This window comes from Macrotis lagotis, chromosome 1 (genome assembly GCF_037893015.1).
Source record: "Macrotis lagotis isolate mMagLag1 chromosome 1, bilby.v1.9.chrom.fasta, whole genome shotgun sequence".
Lineage (NCBI taxonomy): Eukaryota > Metazoa > Chordata > Mammalia > Peramelemorphia > Peramelidae > Macrotis > Macrotis lagotis.
Genome location: NC_133658.1, coordinates 160,741,593 through 160,765,838, shown reverse-complemented (window position 1 = coordinate 160,765,838; position 24,246 = coordinate 160,741,593). Strand labels below are relative to the sequence as shown.

The 24,246-nt window shown below is 34.2% G+C and overlaps 1 protein-coding gene across 1 annotated transcript in view; it reads right to left on the bottom strand.

Annotated features, from left to right (window-relative positions):
* ZC3H6 (zinc finger CCCH-type containing 6) overlaps positions 1 to 24,246 on the bottom strand; it is a 77,997-nt gene that overhangs the window by 11,355 nt on the left and 42,396 nt on the right. The window contains exons 6-11 of the mRNA XM_074209286.1: positions 21,977 to 22,093; positions 20,932 to 21,043; positions 19,531 to 19,640; positions 13,313 to 13,566; positions 9,371 to 9,882; positions 259 to 492 (exon numbers count right to left, since the gene is read on the bottom strand). Of these exons, the coding sequence (XP_074065387.1) occupies positions 259 to 492; positions 9,371 to 9,882; positions 13,313 to 13,566; positions 19,531 to 19,640; positions 20,932 to 21,043; positions 21,977 to 22,093 (1,339 nt within the window). The remainder of the gene's footprint in view (positions 1 to 258; positions 493 to 9,370; positions 9,883 to 13,312; positions 13,567 to 19,530; positions 19,641 to 20,931; positions 21,044 to 21,976; positions 22,094 to 24,246) is intronic.

Below are 24,246 nucleotides of genomic sequence, written 5' to 3'. Positions count from 1 at the left end.
CACTTGTAAGCATATCAAGTATGTTACACAGGCTATCCATATGTCAACACTCACTATCTGGTATCTTGTCATCCCACTTCCTTTTTCTATCATCCTCCACTTTTATCATTTTGGTGTCTAATCAAAGAGCTCATAGTTATGACAGCAAGTGGGATCTGGAGGTGGGCAGTGGCAGAATTAATTAACCAAATTGCAACTTGAATCATTCTAGTCATAGAGCAAGTAATACAAGAAATTTTTTACTGTACTGAATATTACCTTCTTCCTTGCTTGATGTCCTTTGAGACTGGTGACCAACTGGTTCTCCATCCTCTTGATGTTTCTGACTAAGTCTTACAAAGAGGGCTTTTTGCATTGCTGGGAGGAAATCTGGAACATTTAGAGCCGGTTTATGGCCCAATGTGTTGATGCAATCTGACTCACTTCCACTGTTTAATGAGTCTTGAGCTGGGTGAGGTTGATGTTCAGCAAATTCTCCATGCCACAATCCATCTGCATGTATTCAATAACAATAAAAGAAACACATACTGGATAATTTTTAAAAAATTGGATAATAGCTTTACAAGGTATGAATTCCCCAACTATAACTTAATTTGTATAATTAAGTATTCACCTAATCTTAAGTTTGAAGGATAATTTTTATCAAATTATTAAAAACAATAAGAAACATTTAATGCTTTACTATGTTGATGATTTTGGATAAAATTTAGAGGTGTTTACTTTAAAATTCAACTTCATCTAGCTTTAATAAAGAGATCTTCAAGATTACCAAAAGGAAATCAAACTCTAAATAACTGAAAAATCCATAAAGGCCACAGACGGAAAATTTTTGCCTCACAGAAGAGATAAGATGCTATTTGTTTTTAATTGTTTTTCTTTGGTACAAAGGAGTCAAATATTCCTTTGTAAAAAAAGAAAAAAAAATGGTTAAGCAAAACCTTGACAGACATGGTTTGTTCAATCATTCTCTAGCTGATGTAGGCCACTAATTTGCTTCCAGTTCTTGGATTTCTACAAAAAGTGCTGTGATTTTAATATATAGTTGACCTTTCCCCCATCTTTGATTTTGTTGGATCCAGCACAATTATTTGGTTCATATTCATTTGGATATTTCTGGCATATTTTAATCATTTTGAATTCCTTATGGAAATCAAAGTTGCCTCTTTTCCCCTTGTTTACAAGGGGAAGTCTCTGGTAGGAATGAAGGAAAGAATTTCTTTCTGCCCAGCCCCATTCCCATGGCTCAATCACTGATATCTTAGCCAATGCTGGTCACCACTATTTGAGTTGTGAGTTGATATGTTTGGACTTCAGCCTTAGGAAATGTACTGTGATGGCTGAATGGAGGATCCAGGAGGAAGCAACAGATTCCAGCTGTGGCTTTCAATGAGCAAGATGGGGGAAAAAATGATGGTAGTGTCAGAGGAGAGAGGTTGCGATGGTGGAATCAGAGTGGCAATTTTTTTGGGGGGGGGATACTCTTCTTCCTTAGAAGTAAAAAGGGTAATCTTGAAAAGGACTGGGATTGTGGCAGCAGAGGATGGGGCAGTAAATCAACAGTTCAAGAAGTTCGTCTCATTCTTACCTTTTTGGACTGTTCTGAATAGTTAAAAGTTCAACTATATACTGAAGTAAATAAATATATTTTTTTGTTTTTTTCAAAGCAATAGGGTTAAGTGACTTGGCCCAAAGGTACACAGATAGGTAATTATTAAGTGTGTGAGGCCGGATGTAAACTCAAGTTTTCCTGACTCCAGGATGGGTGTTCTATCCACTGCCACCTAACTGCCCCAGTAAAAAAATATTGTAACACAATCAAATGCCCAAATATATAAGCCTTGTCCCTGAAGGTTGCTAGGTAGCAGTGAATAGAGTGCTGAGCTTGGAATCAGAAAAACCTGAGTTCAAATGTGACCTAAGACACCCTCTGGTCATATGACCCTGGGCAAGTCACTTAACCTCTGCCTGCTTCAGTTTCACCACCAATAAATGGGGATAACAATAGCATTGCCTCCCAGCACTATGGAGAGATATTTTGTAAATTGATTAGCCCAGTGCTTGCCATATAGCAGGTGCTTAATGCTGGTTCCCTTTCTGCTTCCTAAAGGTTATCAAATCAAATCTAAATACAGCATTCAAAGCAATACTTCAGTTCATGAGTGATCTCATCAGCTTGGCTACTTGTTCTATCAATGCTGACTAAAACCCATGTATGACTTCTCATTCTGGGCAATTCATATTGATGTGTTCCATTAAAGGTTTTATTTTACCCAATATGTTGTGGGCCTTTTTCTAGATTATTTTATATTTTGTTGGTTCCATAATTGAACTTCCTATGTTGTCCCTTGCTATATGAGCATTCCAACTAGTGAATAGAGCACTGATGAGAGTCAAGAAATTGTCTGTTCAAATCCTGCCTCAGACATGTCAAGCTCCAGCTGTTTTCTAGTCCTCTAGGTAAGCACCTCTCCTCATCCTCTTTCACTCTGCCATAGCCAATGTCTTGCCAAGCATCTCTGATTCCACCTTTGCAACCTCTCTCCTCTGACACTACCATTATTTTCCCTTTCTTGCTCACTGAAATCCACAGCTGGGATCTGTCGCTTCCTCCTGGCCCATCCTCCATTCAGCCATCACAGTACATTTCCTAAGGCTCAATCCAAACATATGAACCCACAACTCAAAAACCTCAGATAGTCCTTGACCACCTCCAAAATCAAAAACCAAGGGCTGTGTTGGACATGCCAAATCCTTCCTAACATAGTCAGTCCCCACCTACCTTGATAGGCTTCTTATTCCTTACTCCCCACCCTCTACTCTGATCCAGTATACTGGACTCCTTCTTGGCTATTCCACAAACCAGTAACTTCATCTCGGGGCTATGTTTTTTGGGGGGTACGCTCTTCTTCCTCATCTCTACCCACTGGCCATTTACTAGAACCTTCCTCCCCCCTCTTAATTCTTGTGCCCTCCCTTTCTGTCTGTAGCCTGCTTATATGTGACTGGCTTTCCTCATTAGACTGGATGCCTGGGGGTAGGAAGGGATGCTGTCTTTTGCCTCTCTTTGTATCCCCAGAGCTTGGCACATTGTGTGGTCCACAGCAGATGCCTAATACATGTATGTAGTTTGACTGATTGTGATCTTGGATGACTCTAAGTTCTCCTGAACCCATAAATCCCAAATCCTACTATCATTTTTCCATTATACATTTCACAAATGTTTCTTCTACCCTACACTTTGTGTCTAGATTATTGATGGACATATTCTACAGACCACTTAAACAAACCAGGAATCTCTCCACTGCCTTTGGCATTAGCCATAATTTTCATAATTTGGATAATGTGACATTCTAGGATTCACAAATGTACAGCATCATTTAAAAAGATTTTGTATCAGGAGAAAAGCCTGGGATTATTAAAAGCACCGAACAAAATTCCAAACAAAATACAAATTATTTTCTTCTTATATTCATTTGTGGTCAGTTCACTATCTATCTGCAGTGACTGTACTAGATGTGCACAGGTCATTGGAAAACTGGCCCATGGTCTGGACAATATACATTTATTTTCCCTCTTTAGACGATGAAGTTAAATCCTTTTTGAACAGTGGCATTTTAGCTAGTTAGTAAAGTCATGACTGTCACTGGGAAGACTCATGTTCTTCTTGGACTTAATGCAATTAACACAAAGACATTTGCAAACAGGAGAATTGGAGGAAATTTTTTTGTGATAATGGCACTGACCTTTGATGAAATTATATTTTCTGGGGCAGTTAGGCACAGAGGATAGAGCACCTGGCCCTGGAATCAGTAGGACCAAAGTTCAAATCCAGCCTCAGACACCTAATAATTGCCTAGCCGTGTGACCTTGGGTGAGTCACTTAACTCCGTTGCCTTACAACCCTCTCCCCAAAAAAAGATTAGAACAGTGGTTGAAGTAAAACCAAGTGAAATTTAATTGGGATGAATATAAAGTCTTAAATGGGTTTTTAGGAAAAAACCTACCTTCCCTAACGCAAAATGGAAGAGGCATGGCTTAAGTGACAACTCTTCTAAAATCTCTTTATTTAGTATTTTAGTAAACTAAATGCTCAATATATTCAGGAACTAAGAAAGTATTTATTTATTTATCTATGCATGTATTTGTTTATTTGTTTATTTATTTATTTGTTTATTGATTTATTGATTTATTTTGGATTTTTCAAGGCAATGGGGTTAAGTGGCTCGCCCAAGACCACATGGCTAGGTAATCATTAAGTGTCTGAGGTCGGATTTGAACCTGGGTACTCCTGATGCCAAGGCTGGTGCTCTATCCACTGCGCCACCTAGCCACCCCATGGAACTAAGAAAGTTAATGCAATTTTAAGTCAAACCAAGAGAATCATAACTTCCATGTAAGAAGGCATTCTGTAATACATATTCATCAATAAATACTTATTAATAAAGTCCTATATTCCAGGCACTATTTTTAGCTTTGTGGTGCTTATAATTCAAATAGATATCTATAGCATCAAGGAAAATGGGGTTAAAGTCTTACATTTAACATATATTACTGGAATAACTTAATTTCTTATTTCCTCAGACAATACCATTCTAAGCAGCAAACAGATCATTTGTTACTTTCTGTGGAAAGAACTTTCCTACATTGATGATGGTCTGATGATAGGGTCTGAATGCCCTAATTCACCAAGAAAAAAGTCCCATTGTACTCTTTTTGGCCAAATTATATCTGCGACTTTGGATGCAACAGTTTAGGATAGTCACAGATAAACTGAGAAAAGAGAATAGTATCCAGAATGGTGATCTTCATGCTATATATGGATTAGTTATAGGAACTGAGGGTATTTAACCTGAAGAAAAAAGCTTGAGAAATTATGATAAATGCTAAAATATTGAAAGGCTTCTAGTAAGATGGATTAGATCTGTTCTAGTTGGCCCTAGAGGGCAGAACTATAAGCAATGGGTAAATATGAGAGACAAATTTAGGCATTATGTTAAATTCCAAAAAGCTTACTAACATTTAGCACTATGAAAAAGGTTACCCCTCACTTAAGTCTTCAAGCAAAGAGTATATAAGCATTGTAGAGAGAATTCTTTTTCAGCTATATATTGGGCTGAGGCCTACAAAATACCTCCTAAATGGAAATTCTAAGATTCTGGGATTTTATTTTTTTTTGCATCATGGATCTTTTTGGCAGTCAAGTGAAACTAAGGAAAAACTAAATTTCTTTTATTTTCAGACAAAACTCAGTTTTATTTAGAGGATTCAACACGAGCTTCTTTTTAGAAAAATCAGCCTAGGAATACCATGGATCTAGTATTAATCAGGAGACTTGTAACTGCAAACTAGGAATGGTGGGCTTTAAAATCAATTCAGACCTGTCATACTTCTGCCCTTAATCTTCTTCAAAATGGTCTCATTCTACAATTCCTATTTCAGAATCTGACCTATATATTCCAAATCTGACCTATAAAGTTACAAATCTATTCCAAACTAATTTTAAAGAACTTACTAAAGTCAAAAGATCTATCTAGCTAATTGGCATGGCTGGGATATACTTTTGTCCTATTTCCATTCCAAAACCCCAACAAAAATAAAAATTATAAAAAGGACTCAAACATTCACACATACAGATGAAGTGATGGCTTGTTCAGTCACCTCTTGTATTCCCCTATTCAATCTAGACTGCCACAGTCTGATAGAAAGAAAGTGCAAGGATAATTTTTCTTGCATCTTAGTGGAAAAGCTAAATTTCAATTAGATTAATGAAAAAAAGAGATGTCATTTTTTTTCCCCAATCCAAGTTCATGAATCCTGTGAAATCTATCTAAATCCTCAAGTGGAGCAGAGGTTCTTAACCTAGGGTTTTTTCCAGTTAATTAGGTGACTTCAAAAACATGGATTATCATGAAAAATCCTTGTGAAAAATATATCTATTTGCTTCTTACACCTTCATTAAGAATATTCTCTAAATTTGAGATTATTCTCAAGAAAAGATTTTGTCAAAATAAGGAACTTTCTTATACTGGTATGTTGTTTGTCCTTTGTTCTCAAAGAAGACTACAACATCTGGGAGGTGATGCCATGCCAAGCATATGAATTGGATCCGAGTGAGGGGGTCCTGTGTTAAGTCACCAGCCTCATTTTCTCCTCCAGAATCATCTGGGTCCGATGGCCAGATATGGATCAGGACGACTGGAGATAACCCTGGATGTGAGGCAGTCAGAATTAACATAGCTATCAAGTAGCTGAGGCCAAATTTGAACTCAGATCTTTCTGACTTTAGGGCTGGTACTCTTTTCACTGCATCACCTAGCTGCTCCAATACTCTTATACAGTTAAGATGGGTCCTGTTTTCTGACATTTATTATTCTTTTGTTATTTCCTTCCATAGATGAAATGAGTTCATATAACTTCATTGAATCTCACATCAAGCTTTAACAGATTCATTTTCACCTCTATTTTTTTTTTGCTCTTTTATAAACTAATGCATATATTCTTTCTTCTTTCTCATGTTGTACAAGTAAATTTGTACTTTGATCTGCTGTTGCCTCTGCTCTGATAAAGCAAGAATAAGTGTTAGTTGGCTATGGTGGCTTCTGGGTTCATTTGGTTCCCTCATTGTGGTGACTATTCTATAGAAGTTAAAATTTTATAGAAAACAATAATTATCTTTGCAGTCTGACTTCCAACCTCATCAAAGAGTTGAAACTGCTCTCTCCAAAGTTAATAATGATCTCTTAACTGCCAAATCTAATGGCCTTTTCTCAATGCTCATACTTTTTGATCTTGACAATGAATCACCTTTTGACACTGTCAATCATCCTCATCCTGATATTCTCTTCTTTTTAGGTTTTCACGACTCTGCTCTTTTCTGGTTCTTCTCCTCCCTGTCTGATCAATTCTTCTCAGTCTCCTCTACTGAATCTTCATCTAGGTCATGTCTAGTAATAGTCCATATCCCAAAGTGCTCTGTCCTAGGTTCTTTTCTCCATCTACACTATTCCACTTGGTGATTTCATAAACTCCCACAGACTTGATTAAAAATGAATACAGGTGGGGTGGCTAGGTGGTACAGTGGATAGAGTACTGGCCCTGGAGTCAGGAGTACCTGATTTCAAATCTGGCCTCAGACACTTAATAATTACCTAGCTGTGTGGCCTTGGGCAAGCTACTTAACCCCATTGCCTTGCAAAAAAAAAAAAAAAAACTAAACTAAAAAAAAATTATGCAGATGACTCTCAAATTTACATGTGCAGACCTAACCTTTCTTTTGACCTACAGTTTCACATCTCCAGTTGCCTACTGGAAATTGTGAACTGGATGTATTCTAGACAACAAACTCAACATGTCTAAAACTGAACTTACTATCTTTCCCCCAAAACTGTCTTCTTAATTTATTGCGATCGCTTGTTGATAGATCATCCTGTTTTTCCCCACTCCAACCATCCTTCATTCAGCCTCTAAAGTGATTTTCCTTAAGTGTAGGTCCAATCAAATCATCCCCAATAAACTTTAGTGGCTCTCTACTGCCTCCAAGAACAACTACAAAGTGCTATGTTTAGCATTCAAATATATACCTAGCCCATTCTTATTTTTCTGGTCTCCTTACAGCTTACTCTTCAACATATTCTTTGATCACTAGTCTTTTGGCTGTTCCAAGAATGAGAAACTCTCTCATCTCTGGGTATTCTCTCTGACTTCCCCCTATGCCTGGAATATTTACACACACACACACACACACACACACACACCTGACTCCCCCTTACTTGAAGTCCCAGTTAAAATCACACCTTCTATAGAAAGCCATCCCCAAACCCTTTTATTTATTGTGCCTTCCATCTGAATTATTTCCTATTTATCCCACACAAAGTTTTCTTTATATATATATTTGTCAGTGTCTACCCCATTAGATAGTAAGTTTCTTGGAGGTAAGGAAATGTCTTTTGCTACTTTCTATATTCTCAACACTTAGCATAGTAGGGTTATCACAGTAGGTTATCAATAAATATTTATTGATTGAATAAGAAAGACTGATAAAAAAAACCAAAACTGTCTCATTTTACAGATCAGGATGACTGGAGATGTCACAGAATGCAAGGTAATCAGGATTAAGTGGCTTGTTCAAGGTCACACAACTAGTAAGTGTCAAGTGTCTGAGATCAGATTCAAACCCCTGTCCTCCTGACTCCAAGACCAGAGTTCTATTCACTGCACCACCTCACCAACATATTTGGCTGACTTTCTTCTTGAAGACAAATTTTATAGATATGAGACTTCTGAACAGTCTATGCACTTTGATCTCTTTCAATTTAAAAATCTGTATCATATTTTCACTATATACCTAAGTATCAAGTATAAAATAATATATTTGATATTTCATGTGTTTTATCTCAATCAATACATTCTAACAATATTTAGCCCAGTCAAGAAAGGCTGATATATATATATAAAATCAAATGAAAGAAAAGACATTTTGAAAGAAAGATAATGCATTGGAAAAGCACTATATCAGGAGTAGGAAGACACAGGTACAAATTCCAGGTCTGCTATTATTAGGCTTAAATCTCTCTGAACTTCAGGCTACTCCAGTATAAAAAGAAAGCAATGAACTAAACAATCTCTAAGTTTTTTCCTAGTGCTAGATCTATAATTCTATGAGGTCACTGAAATAAGTTTTGCTACATAATTAACCCAAGTTAGAAGGAAAGAAATGATTTTTTCCCATCAGGAATTATTCAATTTTGATTTTTAAAAACCATCCAAATAATAAAAATTATTTTTTGTCAAATTTTAAAAAACATTACATTATGTTTTGACAGTGAAACCTTCATTTACTAGCAAACTTTTACTGTTAACAATGTAATTTACTGCCCAAGAAATTTTAGCCAGTTATTCAGAAACGCTTAAGATATAATTTTTCTACATATACCAAGAAGACAGTTTATTACCATGCATGTTATACATATCAAGTATTTACAAGCTGCACAAAATATATTTTAAAATAATTTTTTTCTGGCACAACTGTACAAAATACGTGGAAGAAGTAGGTGGGATATGCCATGTATATTCTGTTCTTTTGTTCTGCTTACTACTTGTTTGACATGACTCTGTTTTTTATAGGTGTTACTGATGAAAAGTAAGCAATTAAGATCTTGATTTTCTTTCCCTAAATCTATGCAATAGTTCTCTCCCACAATGCCACTAAGTCATATAACTTATTCTATGAAAAATATAATAATTTGCAATGTATTTCCTTCTAAAATTGTTCCTAAGAATGCAACTTACTTATTATTCAATACCATACTTGCAAAATTATTGTGAAATTATAAACAAGGAACTAAATACAGAATTTTAAAGATAAACTTACCACCAGAGTTATTGGTTGTCTGAAAATTATGTACAGCTTGATGTGAATAGTAATTATCATAGAATTCAGCTGGGTTTTGTAGGGACTCATAGTTGGCATTGATCTGCATTTCACTGGGACCTTGCTGGTAAGATGGACCTGAAGAACAGTGATTTTCCATAGCGATGTTCATCAAATGCCCCTGGACACCTATAGAGTTATAGGAACCACTCATACCAGGTGGTGTTAAAGGTGCACCTGGTTGAAGCGGTCCTCCAGCTTGATTATGAGGTCCTAAAAATCCAGGTGGACCAGGTTGCAATGGAGGGCTATGTGGCATTGGTGGGCCGGGAGGACCTGTACATTGATGGTGTCCAGGGGACCCTGGGTGCATTGCAGGACCATTGTGTCCCTGAGACATGTTAGGACCAGGACCTGGGCTTGACCCTGAATTGTACATATTCTGAGGATGTGGATTGTTTCCCTGAAACTGTGGTCCTGGTGGTGAGGCACTGTTATAAAATGCTGGTGGCCTGTAAAAAAGAAAGAATATTTTAATGTTTTTCCTTAAGTTAAATCTTGAGAAAGGTGTAAATACTTAAATAAATATTCATTAGCACTTTCTATCAAAGATAGAAACTACATTACCTATAGATATTTTTAAAGCATTAATTTTGATAACATTTATGTGATTTTTTGTATTGTTTTCTTATTTCCATTGCTTCTTCAGTTCCTACTGACAACCTGTTCCCTTTTCTTCTTGAACTGGCTCTGCCTTGATTATTTGATGTTATTCCAAAATCTGATTATAATCTTAAGTGCTATGTAACAGAACAGACATGTAAAAATCTTGACATTTTCAAAAGTTATTTTTCCTGGCTTGTATTATAATAGATCATCAGTGTATATCACAGAGCATATGATGGAAATTATAACACTTATTTTCTTAATATGCTCTGTGGTGGTCAATGAAGTTTGAAATAAATTCTCTATAACTAATTTTGCATCAATTTTGTCTCTTATGTTTATAAAATGAAAGAAATAACTCTTCCTTATTTACCCATATGTGATAAATATTCTCTGAAGGGGAGTACTACGATATTTATTATAACTCCTGAAAAGTCTATAAATTGCCTCATATATTTTTTCCATTTGACCCTCACAACTCCTCCATGAAATAGGTACTAATAAGGCATTATTTTCATTTTTAACAGAGTAGAAAATGGATTTTTTGACAGGTTAAATCGCCTATAGTCATATGACTATCAAAATTGCAATATAAATCCCAGGTTTCCTAATTATAAATATAGCATTATATCTGCTACAGCATATAGTTACATTTTTTTTGTTCCCTTCCTACCAAAAAATCTAGTGGTGGTAATACAGAGGTCATCTCCACTGATGTCCAGGTAAAACATACCATCATACAGACAAACTTAATACGTAGAGAATTACTCTAAAAATTTAATCACAATTAGTATAAAAAGACTAAAATTAATCTTAGTTTCACTGATTTTTAATAAGATTTTTTAATAAGATTTTATAAGATTTTAATAAGATTAAATGTCTCAAAATAAGTGCCAAAAATGAGAACATTTCAAGTTGGTTCTATATTTTCTTTAAATACTTTGGAAATTTAACATTTGGAAATTCCTTTTAGTCCAACATTACCTTCAATGATAATGTTTCAAAAATGTTAAGAGTTATCTTTTATAATGTGTAAAATTGGTAAATTCCTTTCAATTCAATTTAAAATTCAATAGCACCCACTATGCAGAACATTTTGATAAGTGCTAGAAAAGTTACAAAAGATTAAATAATACATGAAGGCACTTTGGTGCAGCAGAAAAAGCACTGGATTTGGAGTTAGAGTTTAATTAAGTCTTAGCTTCTCTACTTTTGTAGATAAGTGGTTTCTGGCAAATAGCTTAACTTCTTTCAGCTTCAGTTGTTTTATCAGAAAAGTGGGCACATAGATATTGATACTTTAGGAGGTTTAACTGAAACTATATATGTGTATGTGTGTGTATGTGTAGATGCAGATATGCATACATATATATGCATATATATATATACACACGTATACACACATATTATATTAGTGCAGTGGTAATAAGAATCACTCACAGGTTGTGAGTGATCCTAATTACCACTGAAATGATAACTGGATGTCATCCAATAACTTTTGGGGGTTTTTGGTTTCTGCAGGAATCATGTATATTGAAAGGGAAAATACACATTAGACTTGGTCTTGTCCCACTATACTTGTTTACTTTTTAACTAATGTGCCATTTTACCCACATTTTATTTTTTTAAGTCTTTCAGAAGTTATCTCCTTCTGAAAATGAATAGCTCTATAGTCATTAGCTTATTATTTGTCTCTCATTTGGGCCACTAAATAAATAAAGAGGTGAAGAATTTCACTGGTTGTTCACATTTTGAAACATTGAACCTATAATTCTGGCACTACTTAAATTTATTTGGATGGACTAGCAATAAGTTCATAATAAAATTAAAGTATATGGGGCAAGCTTTACATAGTAGTTATAAGTATCTTTGATATGTTCAATTACAATAATTGCTATCTATTGGTTTAAGTAGTCACATGTTTTGGTCCAAAAGAACAGCAATGTACATGGTACTTTGGGATCCACTGCTGCTTAATCTTCCCTCTATTTCTTCAGAAGCAGTCTGGAGAAGAGGAAAATGGGAGCATTTAGTAATTCCTGAATGCCAGAGAGCCAATTATAAGGGCATATAAGATCAAAGGTAGTTAATAGCCAATTCCTTTATTCCCTTTCAAAAATGTTAAATTCATAAAACAGTTCCAAAAAGAGAAGGAAATAATCTATGATCTTTTAAAAATATCACAGATTAATGTAAAAAATTTGGGATATCCAAAGGTTGACACTCTCCCTAATCTTGATAATAGCTGAATAAATGCTTCTTGTCACACACAGAAAGTTTTGATTATTTAGAGACAAATGAAACTTAGAAAAATATCTTGAAAATATATGGGAAAAATCACTAGTTAGAAGATAATAACAAAAATTGTTCACAATTTACAAAGAACTTTCCTTACAATTCTTTAAGAATCTGAGACTTGGGTTCAAATCCTGATCCTGATACTTTACTACTTATGTGTTTTTGACAAAGTTAACCTTTCTGGACCCCAGAGATCTCATTTGCAAAATACGGATGTTGGACTCAGATGATCTCTAAGGTATCTTTCAGTTCTAAATCCTATGCTATTGTAGGTAGGTAGGTAGCCAAAATACCATTACTGACATTTTATAAATGAAGAAACTGAGGCTCAGAGAGGTAATTGCCAGAGCCAAAATATGAATCTAAATTCTTTGAATCCAAATTCAGTGCTCTGAAGCAGTGATTAAAAAATTGTTATTTTCAGAGGTTCTTTAGTTGTGCAACTTCTAAGGGCAGTGACAAACACTTTACTGGTACCACAGTGGAGAAGTGTAAATAATGGTGTAAGAAACAATTCAGATTTAGGCAAGTTGCTAGGCTGTTAGATAATGCCTTGAGGTGGGGAAGATTGAAAGAAAAGGAAAAGATGGTATCATTAGCTACCCTTCATATTGCCAGACCTTGGAAAGGCACAGTTGCAAGTTCATGAAAAAAGAGGCTTTATCTCCATGCTAAAATTTTTGGTATCTTCTAAGTTAGTACTTGTACATAAAAATTATGGAAGAAACAGTTTAAGGGAAGACTGGGAAAAACAAATTCAAAGCTGAAAACAAAAGGAAGAAATTATTCATTTAAGTAAAAAAATTAAATCTAGCTAAAATGAAAAAATTAAACTAGCAAATAACAATTTAATATTTGCTCAATTAGTGAACTATTAGGTATAGGGATCATGTGGAGAGCAGAGAAAAGGTTTCATTCTACTTAAGAATCAGACCTTTGAAAGCAAAAAAATTTGCTATCACTGGAATTCTGACTTACTTCTTTCCAATCTTGTGTGCTAAATCCACAGTAGGTTTTACAACTATTTCAAAAAGAGATGGAATTTTCTTAAATTCATCAGAAAGATCTGTCTGAAAATTATCTTCTGATTCTGAAAATGAAAAATGTTCTGGTGGGGTTGGCAAAAGGCCAACTCCTGGAGGTGGTTTAGGGAGAGGAGCAATACCACGCCTTCGAAGTTCTTCTAACTCTCTTTCATCTTCATTTTGTGGTTCCTCTTCAGTATTCAGAACCTAAAAGAAAATTACATCATCATTTTTGTGCAACTGATTTTTATCATGAACAAATTATCTGAATAATTTCCAATGCTGCATTATTCATACTAAATATATTATCATCTTAAATTGCTCCACTCCCTCTCCCTTGAGTCTTTCCTCTTAGTCTACAAATGTTTAGATAGCTCCATTATTCTAAACAAAAATAAAAAATTTAATTTTCTACTGTTTCCCCTATTATCTCTTTCAATCTCCTGTAAAGAAGATCTCATTTGCTATCTCTACCACTGACTCAATCCTACTGACCTCTCTCAAAGTCACTAAATTCCTTTTTTGAATTCTGTATCATATAACTCTTTGGACCATGCTATCACCTTGATAGCCTTTTCTTCTATTGGCTTCCTTGAAACTTACTTTCAGGATTAATTTGCATTTTTAAATACTTTTTTTCCCTCTTTTGCTGGATCCCCACCCCTCCTCTCACTCCTTAAAATATGAAATTTCCTTAAAATACTTACTGTACTTTTCTCTCTATTACAATCTCCCATAGTTTTTAATGATAACCTTTCAAGGAAATGACTCCTAAATCTAAATTTTCACTTCTCAAATTCTCCCCAGAGTCAAAATCTTATTTTTAATTGCCTTTTGTATACTTCCCTCTCTATGGCCCATTTGCACTTAAAATAATATGTCTAAAACAGAACTCATTATTTTCCTCCCTAAACTCATTACTTTTCTCCCTACGATCCTCCCTCTAATTTTTCCATTTCTGGCCCTGCTGCCTTTACTTTCCTAATATAATTTTAGAATTGTCTTTGGTTCTTTCTTCTCTCTCAATTCACATGTCCAAATCTTATCAATCCTACTTATTCAATTTCTCTTATAGCTGGTCTTTCCATTTCCACTCTTACTACATTCAACTCTTGTTTGGGTGGTTTACTTCTACTAGTGCAATAGCCTTTTTTTTTTTTTAAAGGTTTTTGCAAAGCAATGGGGTTAAGTGGCTTGCCCAAGCCCACACAGCTAGGTAATTATCTGAGGCTGGATTTGAACTCAGGTACTCCTGACTCCAGGGCAGGTGCTCTATCCACTGCACCTCCTAGCCGCCCTGTGCAATAGCCTCTTAACAAATCTTCCTGTCTCTGTTCTATCCTTTCTACAATCCATCTGACACATTCAATTTTAATGAATTTTATTAAAAAATTTTCAATGGTTCCCTACTAATTAATAAAGCATAAACTAATGAGACTAGAATACAATGCCTTCTACAATCTACTTCAAAACCATCTGTCCAGTATTATCTCATATTGGCATCCTTTCTATCTTTTACATGCCAACTGACTAGGATTACCCTGCTCTCTCCTGTTTGTATTCTTCATCTTCCATCTCCATAGCTTTGCTAGTTTCTGCTTCCAACTTTTAAAGTCCTTCCTCTTCTTCAAGATCCAGCTTAGATACCCCCTGCTACTTGAAGCCTTTGCTGACTTCCCTAACCCTCCTCTCTCTTCAAATTTCTTAATGTATTTTGCATGGGCTTTGCAATTATGTTGCTTATCAAGGTATTACATTTATTTGCATACTTGCTTTTTATTCCATTGGATTATAAGTAATTTGAGAGTGGGACTTATGTCAAATCTATCACTCTATCCCCAGGACCTGGCATAATATCCTGTTCATAGTATTTATCATATATTGGCAGAAATAATATGTCAAATATTTATTAAATAATTGCCCATTTCAATTTGTTTTTAAATTCCAGAAGCTTGACATTATTTAGACCCCTACTTATATAATTACTTAAAAATATCAGGGTTTTTTTCATTAACTGCCTCATTAATGTACAAATCAATGGAACTCTGAGTCATGATCATGGTAATATTGCACACAAATAAGTGTTTCTCCTTAACCAATGAAACAATAGTGAATATTCTATTACTTTCATTTTTGCAGAAAAGAAATTAAGGTTCATCATCACAAAACCAGTCATGATGATGGTAATTCTTAAAATCATGTATCCATAATGAATAATTAAATTTGCTTGCACCAGAGGACTGAGGACTAAAATGACATATCTCAAGCATACAATCTGTACAAAACTATGAAATTCAGTGAAGAACTAGAAATTTCCAACAGTTTCTTCCTTTCATTAAAAGAATTTCCTAAGGGAATCAATTTTTAATTTTTAAGAATTTTCTTAAAGAAATTAAGAGTTTGTGTTAACCTATTAACAAAACAATTAACTATTATTAACAAATCAAATTCAATTTAACTGATTAAATATTCATTAAATATCTACTCTGTGCAAGGTATTTTGATAAAATGACAAAACATAATGACAAAAAGAGTTCTTGTATAAAGAACTTACAGTTTACTAGAGGAATACAACTTATACAAAAATAAATAAATACAAAGTTATTTAAGAATAAAGAGCCCAATAGGGAATGAGAAAAGTACTTCATGAAAAAGTGACACCTAAACTGTTCTTAATCAGCTTAATCATTAAAAGGAATTTAATGATTTGGAAAGAAGAGATAAGAAGGGAGTACATTTCAGGGATGGAAACAACCTTTGTAAAAGAACAAAGGAGAAAGAGAGAATGTCAGGTTCAGGTAAAAGCCAGTCTAATTTGACTAGAGTATACATGAAAGAAAGAGATTAAAGAATGGAAAGGACTCTGGAGCTATATTATAGGGAGCCTTAAAATCCAGGATGAAGAATTTGTTATTTTAGCCTAAAGGCATTAGAGAGTTTAGGAACAGGGGCTGATGACATGGTCAAACTTGTACCTTAGAAAAATTATTTTGGCAACTTTGTGGATGATGAATTAGAAAATGAAAGACTAATTAGGAAGCTTTAAAATAGTCATGATGTGATAGGGCATGAAGTGATAAGGGCCTAAACATGTTTTACAGCCACATGAATGAAGACATCTGTGTCAAATAATAAATGGGGGGTCGAATTACAATGAATTAACTGTGAGAGTTGAGTTGAAAAATAAATAGCATATGACAAGTGACTGAATGTGGGGATTTGAGAAAAAAGAAAGAAACTAGGATAATTTCATCAGAATGAAATTAGATGATTAGGAAGATGTCGACATACAAAAGAAATAACTGGGAGGTAGAGTGGATTTATAGAAGGAAGCTATCAAGTTCTATTTTAGAAATGTTGAGTTTGAAATGTCAAAGGGAAATGCAAGAGAAAATATCCTGTGATAAAGGTTTGGAATTTAGGAAAGATCAGACTTGGACACAAAAATCTAGAAATCATTTTTTGTAGAGATGATCACCAATGGGAATGGGTGAGATCATTAACAAAAGGTTTTATGAAAGGAAAGGAGTTCAGGACAGTTGGGGGGGGGTATATACATTTAAAAGATGGGTACTGACTAAGAAAAAAGGAGAATGAAAGGAAATAAATGGAGGGATCAATTTTATGGAAACCAAGTGAGGAAACAGGGCTCTGGAAAAAGTGATGCTTAACTATGTCAGAAACTTGTAGGGATCTAGGGGATATGAGAGCCAGAAGAGTCCAATAGATCTAGTAGTTAAGAGGTCTCAGAGAACTTCTGAGAGAGTTCCATAAAGTAGTGGAATCAGAAACTAGATAACAAAATGCTGATTAGTGAGTAGATGGTAAAAATGTGAAGACAATATATGTGGTCTTTCCCCATGAATATCAATCAATCAGTAAACATTTATTAAGCACTACTGGGTGGCAGGTGCTGTGCTAAGCACTGGTGTTACAAAAAGAAACAAAAAGAATTTCTGCTTTCAGTCCAATGGAGGGTGGGGGTGGTTCACAATCCAATGGAGGCGACAACAAGAAAATGTATTCAAAGCAAATTATATACAAGTAGATACTATAGAGGGGAGGCACCAGAATTAAGAAGGGCTGGGAAGGTCAGTAAAAGATAGGATTTTATCTAGGTCTTAAAGGAAGCCAGGGAAGTCAGCAGGCCTCAGAGAGAAGGAGGAGGAAGAAATTCCAGGCATGGGAGACAATCCAAGGTGAGAGGTGGGGTTTTTTGTTGGTACACTAAGCAGGAGGCCAGAGTCACTGGATTGAAGAGTACATGGCGAGGAGGAAGTTAGATTATGAAGGGCTTTGCATGTCAAGCAGAGAACTTTACATCTGATCCTGGAGGCAATAGAGAGACATTGGAGTTTATTTAAGAGGGGGACGACATAGTCAGACTTTTTTTTTTAGGAAAATAACTTCAGTGGTTGAATAGAAGGGTGGATTGGGGATGGTGAAAGATTAGGCAGACCACTAGGCAGGTGCTGAGAGTCTGTTCTAGACTGGTGGCAAAATCAGAGGGGCATATTTGAGAGATGCTGCAAAGAGTGAACTTGAAACAGCCCAATTATGCAGGGAAAGAGATAATGAAGAATCTAGGATAACACCTAGGTTATGAGATTAAGGACCGGTAGGTAGGAGGGAGAGTTTAGTTAGAGCAATAATGACACATTCAGCTTAAGATATCTTACTGAACATCCAGTTTGAGAAGTCTAAGAAACAGAGATATGAGATTGAAATCAGCAGACAAGTTGAAGAAGGATAGATTTGAGAATCATCAGCATAGAGATGGTAATTAAAGATATGTAAACTGATGAACATCAAATTAAGTTATATAGAGATAAAAAAGAAGAGCCCAGGACTGAGCCTTGTGGAAAAACCTAAGGTTACAGGGTGTGAGCTAAATGAGAATTCAGCAAAGGAAACAGAAGGAGGCAACAGAAAGGTAGAAAAAAAATAAGGGAAAATGGTGTCCTGAAAACCTAAGGTGAAAATAATATCAAGGAGAGAATTATCAACAGTGTCAAATGCTGTAGAGAAGTAAAGGAGAATGAGAACTGAGAAAAGAACACTGGATATGACAACTTAGAGATCATTAAAGAATATGGTACTGAAAGGGAAAAGAGATTTAAGATGACAGGTTTTTTTTTGTTTGTTTTTGCAAGGCAATGGGCTTAATTGACTTGCCCAAGGTCTCATAGCTAGGTAATTACCAAGTGTCTGAGGTCACATTTAAACTCAAGTCCTCCTGACTCCAGGGCCAGTGCTTTATCCACCGTGCCACCTAGATGCCCCTAAGATGATAGTTTTAAGGGGATGGTAGGGTAAATTGAAAACTTTTTTAAAGATGGAAGATACTGAGGTATGTCAGGAATCAAGGAAGGAGTCAGTAGATGAGATTGAAGATGAAAAAGGAGGGAATGATCTGTGATCAAGTTCCTAAAGATGAGAAGGAATAAGATTAAGGGCATAAATGATAGATGATCATGGCAAGGAGAAGGACTGTTTTTTTTTCTTAGAAACTGAAGAAAAGGAGAAAAGAACAGGTGAAGCTATATAGAAGGTTTAAGGAAGCTTGGTAAATAGGAGGCTGGGAATGAGGAGAGTGGAGCTGCTGGGAATATTTTTAAGAAGGTCCAGTTTAGGGGCAGCTAGGTGGTATGGTGGATAGAACACTGGCCCTAGAGTCAGGAGGACCTGAGTTCAAATCAGGTCTCAAAAACTTAATAATTACCTAGCTATGTGACTTTGGTTAAGTCACTTAACCTTGTTGCCTTGCAAAAACAAAAACAAAAAAACAAAACAGAAGGTCCAGCTTATTTCCAAGTATGCAGAAGAGAGTGAATCAAGGAAGAATAAAAAAAAATACTCTGCAGGAGTAAGGGAAAAATTATTAGTAGATAATGTGAATGCGATAAGCAAAAAAATACAGATAGGTAAATTCATTTTAATGAGATAAATAAAACACACAAATCACAATCTTAGCCAAAAAAATTTCCCACCTAATTAAAACTATACTTTTGTGTTGCTAACATGTCAATTTTGTTGTACAGAATGCATTATCTTAAGTGCTTGTTTGACTAATCACTTTATAAAAAAGATGAAATTTAAAAAGTAAGAATTTCAGTCAAATCAATCAATATGGTATTATACCAGGAATTACCATATGTGTATACTACTTACTTTGTCCAGAAGTTCTTTTGTTTCTTTAGTGAGAGGAGCATGGGAAAATTTACATTTATCTCCTTGATAACATTTTGCTCCTGTGTGATAAAATTTGCAAGGAAATTCATGTAAAAATAATATTAAGGAAGACATCAAGTTAAAGTGTTAAAATGTAGTAATATTTTAAGACCATTTTACTGATGTAAGAAGACATCTTATTCCTGTGTATTTATTTTTCTGAAATTACAATATTATATATTTGAGTACTATTTTGAAGTATTTATGTTTTGAGTTTTTCCTTATTTAACCCCACAACAACAAAATAGGTAGAGGAGATATTATTATTTCATTGTTTAATATAGCAGGAGTCTGAAAATGAGAAGTTACTGATTTGGTCAAGGTCATACAGATAATTAAGTAGTAAAAACAGAATTTGAACTTGTATCGTAAACCTTTCTTAGTTTAAGTATTTTTGAGAAAAGATAAATATGTATATATATATATATATATATATATTTATCTATATGAAATATTTAACTCAAATTTTATACTTCTAAAATAAAGTACTGAAAAACTACATTATGGGGGCGACTAGGTGGTACAGTGGTTAGAGCACCGGCCCTGGAATCAGGAGTACCTGAGTTCAAATCCGATCTCAGACACTTAATAATTACCCAGCTGTGTGGCCTTGGGCAATCCACTTAACCCCATTGCCTTGCAAAAACTAAAACTACATTTTTGTGAGCTTTTATTGGCTATACCATGACTCATAATACTCTGTGTGTGTGTATACATATGCAATATTTATGAATATAGCATTTCATGAAGTAACTTTCTCAATCATTAAGTAATTAACAAAAACTTTCAAAATAAATTTTTTTCTCACATTCATTTTATTGGTGTGACTAGAAAATATCTTTTTAAACTCAACACAGGTTAGAAACTTGAGTGTTGAATGTTATTTTCCATAATAACACAAAGTTTCCTTATATACCAAAAGTAAGCTTTTCATAAATACCTTCAATTTATGTAAAACTGAAGGAGTTCAATATGTTATAATTAAAGTTATACAACAAAAATTGGGTCAACTTTTTCTGATACAAACACAAAGCTTCCACCAAAACTTTACCTTGATCCTACTATAAATAGAAAGGATTTGAGGAATCAGAGATTCAGAGCTGAAAAGTCTTTATTAGTTTTCTCTGAAAAATTCCTTCTTTTCTCTAATAAATTCTATTTTTGAAATTCAAAATATTCAATTAAATAGAAATTAAATTGGGTTTATAAAGTATATCCTTTCCAAACCTGGAATCAAATCATTGTTAGCTGCATCCAATAACAAAGTTTTTTAAAAGGCTGTTGCTGTCCCCCTGAGTCTATCCTTAATCTTTTTAGTTTTCTCTTTTCAGCAAAGGATATTATGCATATAAATGCAATTCTCTCCTTTAGTGCAATATCCTTGTATATAAAACTTGCAGATCTCCTTTTTTTTCTCCAACTCTGCATCATGATCAAATTTACATTGGTCTCCCTGTACAAAAGAGAAAGAAAAAATAATTTTGAAACCTGAGTACCTTAATTATGACATTATAATAAAATCTCAATATTATTCCAATAATTAAATTTACTAATAATACAAAATAGTACAAAAAGGTGATTCAATTATGCTCAAAGGGCAATAAAACTGTGCATACCTTTTGACCCAGCAATACCACAACTGGGTTTGTATCCTGAAGAGATCATGTAAAAGGGTAAAAATTTCATATGTATAAAAATATTCATAGCAGCTCTGTTTGCAATGGCAAAGAAATGGAAATTGAGGAGATGTCCATCATTTAGGGAATGGCTGAACAAACTGTGGTATATGTATGTGATAGAACATTAATATTCTACAAGAAATCATGAGGGATAGGATTTCAGAAATGACTGGAAAGACTTGCATGAATTGATGCTGAGAGAAATAAGCTGAACCAGAAGAATGCTATAGACACTAATAACAACATGGGGTGATGATCAACTATGATGAACTTGTTAATTTCAGCAATAATCAAAGATAGTTTTTAAAAACTTGGTATGGAAAATATCATCCATATCCATAGAAGGAACTGTGGAGTTTAAATGAAGATCAAAGCTTATTATCTTCAATTTAAGAAAAAAAGGAAAAAGTTGGTTCAAAAAGGATATGTGACAGTCAATTTGTTATAAGGCTAAACTTCCATAAACAGCCTTACCTACTTTTTGCAAATTATATATATGAAAAACAACATATAGTATTTCATATAAGTTTTAGCATTGTGAAAGGTTAATTAGTTTTACTGTAACATAAAACAATAGCTGCTAAAAATTCCCTATTGGAAAACATCCATTAGAATAAAATGAAAGAATGGCAAAATAATATTTTTAAAATTTAATAACTATGCAAAAATTTAAACAAAAATCTAAATATTTTAAATGAAATATTTACCTTAATACATCTCCCCTCAAGAAAATATTTACAAATCTGTTTTCCTTTGTGTTCCACTGTATGCTGGTTTATGAACTCTTGACTCATATTCACCCACTTTTTCACAGGTTTACCATCCTATAATAAAAAAATTCCACTTAAAGCTAAATTACATGTTGACAGTTATTATATTTTATTTTTTAGAAAATATTTATATCTATATCATCTAAGAAAGCAGTAAGAGTTCAATTTTTAGAATTCTTTGCTATGTATGAATTGTGAAACAAAAGTCATCAGCATGGGAAATTCTGATTCCATATAAGAAGTCTCTCGTAATTTTCTTAATTTTAATAGAGTTAATATTTTTAGAACTCTCATAATTTGATGGGTTGTTGATTTTATCAGTACTGGTACTTTTTTCCAATGCATTCTGAAACTACTCTATACCTTCTTATTCCATTTGATTTTTATTCATGATTTTATTAGAATCCTCCAAAAATGACCTAATTCAACCACTGTAGTTCTTTCCTCTTATTTTTTTTTTTACTCTCTTTCAAGAATCAATTAAGACATGGCCACTTTCTCTGTGCTTGGCACAATGTCTGGCACTTAGTAAAGACTAAGTGCATATTAACTGAGTTGACTCTTATGCTACTAGAGGATAGAATAGCACCTGCCTCAAAAGGTTGTAGTGAGGATCAAATGAGAGAACAATGTAAAGCACTTTGCTATATAAATACTATTATTTTTGAGCACATCATCATTAATATACTTCAAAGCCAACTAATACTCATTATGTGTATATCTATAGTTATTTGGGTTGTAGAAATCGTAGTAGTCCTGAGATTCTGTTTTTTCATGGTTTACAATAGTATAGTAATATTGCTAGAGTACTGTTGTTAAAGAGATGGCCTTGGAAGCACTTAGCAACTTAAGAATGAAAGCAGTAACCATTTTCAAATGGAATTCAGTTCAACTTATCACTTTTATTCCTCCCAGTTCATTATGCAACCAAATCACTTATCATATTGATATATCATATGGCTATATGTCATAATTATACGCATATATGATTTTATTTGTATCAATTTAAGCCATTTGTATTTTTCCAATTTGGAAAGCTAGGTTAATTACATTATTGTGGATTTCACTGAGAAAGGCTTTGGGGCATTTAGGGGAACAGTGCAAATAGCAGGATGTTATCTGTGATTAAGGAGCAAAAATTTTTGTAAGGGAAACTATTTAATGTTGAATGTTGGAATTGAAGTTGGAGGATAACACCTTAGCTTTGGTACTTATTAGTTATTTATGATATGAGGGGTAAGTCACTTCACATCACTGAAACTCAGTTTACTCATCTATAAAAAATTTAATGCCTAAATATCTTTATTAATGACTCTATATTGTACATTATCCATGATGTGGAGAAAAAACATATCTCCACATCTAATACACTTTGTACAGTATCTGGCACATAATAAAAATTATTAAATATTTGTTACTGATTGATAAATTATTAAAATGATCACTGAACAAAGTTATTTCCCAAGTTATGTCCACTATGAAGTCTTACATAAGTACAGGTGCATATTGAAAGAGGCATCTTGCAGAAGAAAGCCCTTGTGGATTTCTTGTCAAATGTTACCTTCAACCTCAATACTATTCTCTATTCTCTACACCTATCAATCAGTTGATTTTCTGCTATAAAATATTCCCTTCCAAACCTGCTCATTTTCTTCTTATGCTTTTCATCAAGGAGATACTCAATGCTTGAAAAGACCACATTGTATAGAGATGAGAAAGCAGGTATATAGGTCATTCTAAGTTGCCATTTTAAAAGTTTATAATCATTTCCATTATTTTGTAATCTTCTCTTCTTTGAATTATCTTGAGAACTGATCCACAAGTGTCTAAAATTTTGTTGCCTTCAGAATATTATCTTGGTCATTGTCCTTAGTCTGCTCTAGCTTCTCTTCTCAATTTCATTTTTTTTCATTCTTTTTTAGGTTTTTTTTTTTTTGCAAGGCAAATGGGGTTAAGTGGCTTGCCCAAAGCTACACAGCTGGGCCATTATTGTCTGAGGCCGGATTTGAACCCAGGTACTCCTGACTACAGGGCTGGTGCTTTATCCACTGCGCCACCTAGCCGCCCCTCAATTTCATTTTTTTTGAATGATATGGCTACTTCATCACATTGTACATACATGAAGTGATGAAGTGGCAGAATTCAAATATGGTAGCTTCACTGTTGCTGGTAAGACTACATTACTACAAATATAGTGGTAGATATCT